This window comes from Crocodylus porosus, unplaced genomic scaffold, assembly GCF_001723895.1.
Source record: "Crocodylus porosus isolate Cpor-Errol unplaced genomic scaffold, CroPor_comp1, whole genome shotgun sequence".
In the NCBI taxonomy this organism is placed as follows: domain Eukaryota; kingdom Metazoa; phylum Chordata; order Crocodylia; family Crocodylidae; genus Crocodylus; species Crocodylus porosus.
The window spans coordinates 22,772,287-22,777,136 of record NW_017728943.1 but is presented as its reverse complement, the minus strand read 5'-3'; the positions used below and the strand labels follow the sequence as shown (position 1 = coordinate 22,777,136).

The window sequence follows — 4,850 nt, the reverse complement described above, 5'->3', positions numbered from 1 at the left end:
GTCCCTTCCGACTCTAGCTACTATGAAACTACTATGAAACTATGAAACTAATTAGTCTACTCCACAATAAATGTCTTGTCAAGATGCACCCAGTGACTACTTTCTAGGATGTGTGGGTAAGGTCAGCATTTCTTCTTTCTTTATGTATGACCACGCATATTATTACAGTATACTTTTTTTGAATAGGCTCAGATTCCCCAGCTATCCACCATGTCAGCACACAGGAACTGCAGGTACTGCATCCCTTGACAGGATGTGAACAAGACTTCCAGGACAGAGCTGCCTGCCTCCAAAGTCAAGAAGGACCAGGATCAGGAACAGCTGAGGCTTCAGTCACCAGGCAAGTTACACACAGAGGCAGGTAAGGACCACATATGTTATTCTCTGTGATTAAAGCTTTGCCAGGGCAAGAAATGTCTCGTTGGGGCTCCCTGCAACCCCCAGCACCTCCTCCAAAGAGCCTAGGAGTTGGGAGGGTGTGTCTTGATGAAGAACCATCACTGCCTATTGGCCAGGGATGGCTGGCTACTGCTAACCTATGCTGCCTGGCACTGGCTCTGTGCCCAGTCCTAGTGTTTTGTCTATTATACTTAGAACTTTATCATTATCCTTTGCCCTACCAGCCATGCATCTTTCCTTAATGTCTTTATCATGCTTTATATACTTTGTACACTCCATAACTTCTAAACTTCTATTTTTTTATATTTGTTCTAATTGGAAATTAATTTTTTGAAGCATGAAGTGTATATAGATATTATTTGTTTGGCCTGCCCCCTGTAATCAGGTCATGATCACTGGCTTTAGGCAGGAATCAGCTTCCAGTCCAGAGATTATTTCTTCAGTTTCCACTCTCCCCTGTTCCCATATTACTCATCCTGCTTCATGTGGTGGCTGTGGCAACCATTGCTGAATCTGGTTGTCCAAGTCCTCAGTTACTTAGATGTTAAAAAGTTTAGAAAGCAATGCTTCTGCCTCCAGACTAAAATATCTGTATATTCTCTTCCTGCCTGGCTACCAGTTTGCACTTTGTGCATCAAATTTTTTTCTATCTTTTGGCAGAAAGGATATCATAGCACATCTGAGGGCAGCCACAGTATCCCTCAACATCCATGCTTGCTACATGGCAAAGAGCCAAACTCAAGCAGAAGGAACCGCTGTCCCTCCAGAATCCTGTTTGCTGCCTGTTTGTCTCTTCAAGGTTTCTCTTGGCAACTGACTTATATACTGTATCTCACTGCGTCATTTCACCCCTTCTTAGTGAGAAATTAATCACACCAAGAATTCAAAGGCTGGGTCCACAAAAAAAACAAGAACAAAAAACCCCAAAAAACAAAGATCTCTTTCACACAGTCCCCACAGAAATGTGAATGGACCTCTCTCACTTGACCTGTTGAGCGGTCCAAAACTCTAGGTACAGGATGTGCCCAGATACAAACAAACAAGAAACAGATTAGAAACTCAACTCACCAAATCCACTCGTTTCCAAGCTGTTCCCTCTCAAATTCTCAGACACAGGCTCTGGGCAGCAGGCACAGGAGTTTTTCTCTTGGATACAAACCAACTTTGTGTTCAGTGTCAACAATTCTATCTGCCAGCTTTTCCTGATGCTTGGAACACCTGGGTAGTGTGTCACTCTTGCAGATACCAGAGGTGGAACCAGCTTGTTTCCAGTGCTCTGACCTTGTCCCCTTCCTTTCTTCCCTATGTTGTTTGCCTTTGGTAGTGCAAACAGATGGAAGTTCAACTTCCCCGGCTAATGCTGTTCAGTTTTTAAAGATCACCTTGGACTGAAGCGTACAGAACTTATCCCTATCATATGGGCATCTTCTCCTTTAGGGGATCCATACTGCCATAGTTTTGCCTCCCAACTACAATGATTTGGTTAGATCCTTCTTGCCCTTTGTTCATGTAAAGCTGAGAAAGCTGAAGCCAAAAGGTGCTCCATCTTCAGACTCACTCAGGAGCTACTGATGGGGTGTCTCACTACAGCATTCTGAACTCCACACTCTTACTCTCCCAGGGAAGAGACTGTACATCCTTCCACATCATCCTCAAATCCTTCAGAGACATCCCTACAAGACTAGGTCAAGTCTAAGCAAACAACAAACTAACCACCCTGCCCCAAGAGGACTCTTCAGAAGTTAAATTCAAACTTCCATCTCCATTGAGTATCACCAGGTTAAATAAAGGCATGATTTTAACTGATTTAGCTAAACAAGAGCAAAAGGCTGTGTGAACTCTCATTGTGTTTAAATAACTTACTTATTAAAGCCTTCTCTAACAGGTATGTTTTACCACTTGTACTGATACAGTTATACAGGTTGTAAGAGAGCACATCCTGGGGATGTTGCGCTCGTCTGCTTGCTCTCCACTGTGGAATCTCCCTTAGTTACCCACTTGTCATGCCGTTATGTTCAAATAATCAGAAGAGAGAAAAGAAGGGAGATGAGATGTCCATCACAATTAGTGGTAGGGCTCGTAGGCAAGACTTTTCTTCAAAGAGCTTCACCTTACCCTCACCACACTTGCTCACGCCATTGGTCTAGTATTCTGGGACTCGATGAGTAACAATTCCCTGTTCACTCTGTCCACACTCTGCATGATTTTATAGGTGTCTTGTCATATCCCTCCTCAACCTTCTCCTTTCCAAAGTGGATTTTCTCTAGCTGCCAAAAGTATATCCAGGTTCCATACTGGTAAAGTAAAAGTAAGACCAATGACTTTGTAAACCTTAACTCTCATAGAGACCTTGATTCCTTGTTGCTTCCAACACGAGTCAGTTGGTCACTTTGTCAAAGGCTGCAAAAAACAGCTTCCTTGTCGATCTGAATTTGATCTGCCAGCACACTGCACAGGTAGCAGAACTCATGAGTCACAGGAAATTGCTCTCCACTAAAGCACATGCAGTAGGCCAACATTTAACTCTTGCTGGGTACCAAGAATACCAGCTAATGCATGACCTCAGTCTTCATTAAACTAATTGTGAGCCTAAAGCATTTTGTGGATGCTGCAAAGTGGGCAACCAGGTCCTGTTCAAGATGTATCACTAATACACGGGCACCTGTGTAGGGAAACTCGTAGGGTAGGCAAGTTGTGAGTCTTGATTTCACTTGCAGTCTTGGAGCACTGGTTATTCATCTGAAAAAGAATATTGTATTCAGAGATTATTGCATTCAAAGCATATTGTAAAGAAGATTGTATTTGTGTTGCAAGGGGCCCCTTGTTCCCTGAGCAGCTGTAGTGCTGATGTCTACTTCCACATGGTGACTTTGAGGGAGCTAACTGCAGTTTTCATCTGCATATCACCCCCCAAAGTTTCTAGTTCTAATCCCAGCTCTGCTGGGGCAGGAAACTGCAAGAGAAGTCAAACAAAAGCCAGCCAAACAGCAAACGAGCCTGTACTGCAACTAGTGCCAACCACGCTGCTTGGCTGGGGCATAAACTGCAAAAGGGACAAAAGGAAGGATCCTCCTTTTCCCAGGGAATCCTCATTAATAAATAATCAAAATAATCCATAATCACAATTGTAGCTTTTTGTCTCATGATTCTAACTAATAATCATAATTAATTAGTCATCATACTAGTGTTTTTGTCTAGATCTTTTATCTCCTTTAGAAATGTTCAGCCTATTTCGCTGGACCTGGACTGGGCAGCAGAAAGCTGGCCAGGCCTACATACCACGGAGGCCTGGATAAACAACAAGTGCCAGCCAAACATATGGCTGGGGTTCAGCCCCACACAGGTGGGCTGAAATGCAACGGCTGTGAAACAGAAAAAAGGGCCCAGGCTTTTGGCTGCTCAGCTATACCACCATACTGAGAACTACAATCCCCAACACAGGGGCCAGTGACTCAATCTCACACAATCTCAAGCGTGTGTGTTACACTTGTCACCCTGGAAAGAGTGGGATTGTTACCTAGGACAGGGTGCATGATAAATGGTAATAAAATAACAAATAGCTTAAAGAAAATGCACTGGGGGCTTCTGCTCTCCCAGGATAAGAACAAGGGGCATTCAAGAAAAAGGAAATGTGGAGTGTTCAGAACCAAAAGGAAGTATTTTTTTCATGCAATGTGCAGCTAGAACTGTGGAACCCATTGCCATGAGATAACATAGACACTGCAGACAGCAAGATTAACAAAAAAGGCTGAACATTTCTAAAGGAGATGAAAGATCTAGACAAAAACACTAGTATGATGATTAATTAATTACGATTATTAGTTAGAATCATGAGACAAAAAGCTACAGTTGTGATTATGGATTATTTTGATTATTTATTAATAAAATGAGGATTGTGATCTCTGATTAGATTAACTATGATTATTAATTAGAATCTGAGGCAAAAAAAGTAGAACTCTGAGTGCTAAGAAACACTGTGGAAGTTATTTAGCATCAGTCACACTTGAGGCATTCAAGCAGCCTTCTGAAGTCAGAGAGTAGGTGGAGCCCTAATGGGGGTTTACCTTGAGGCTCTCGCATCTGCCTCGGAGGCCTCCTGGTGCTAGAGACTTTCGTGGCGGGGGGCAAGGCGGGACTGCATGGGATTGAAGTCGGTTCCTTATTCCTGGGTCCCAGTTCATGATGCTGCCCTGCACTGTTACTACCAACTACACCTTTCTGCCAACTCCGTGGCATGTCTCAGCCACTGCTAACAACCTTTCACTGGGAAAAGATTCGCTTTGCAAAAGGCACCTGGAATAAAGAACCGCCTTCCTCCTCATGTGGACAACAGGGGAGGGGCGGACCGAGCTGGAAACCCAGCGCTCGGCCCAGCTCACGAGGACCGGGTCGGGACGGAGACGAGCGAGGAGGCGCGGGGCAGCGGCTTCGGGCTGGACGTGGGCCGGGCC

General features: G+C 44.2%; 2 protein-coding genes across 2 annotated transcripts in view; one reads left to right on the top strand and one right to left on the bottom strand.

The window, feature by feature from the left end:
• PPP2R5D (protein phosphatase 2 regulatory subunit B'delta) overlaps positions 1–4,850 on the bottom strand; it is a 1,176,261-nt gene that overhangs the window by 982,727 nt on the left and 188,684 nt on the right. The window lies entirely within an intron of this gene.
• Positions 4,232–4,850, top strand: part of LOC109319438 (transmembrane protein 121-like) — a 14,633-nt gene continuing 14,014 nt past the window's right edge. Inside the window, exon 1 of the mRNA XM_019549015.1 lies at positions 4,232–4,664. Within this exon, the coding sequence (XP_019404560.1) occupies positions 4,579–4,664 (86 nt within the window). The 5' untranslated portion in view covers positions 4,232–4,578. The remainder of the gene's footprint in view (positions 4,665–4,850) is intronic.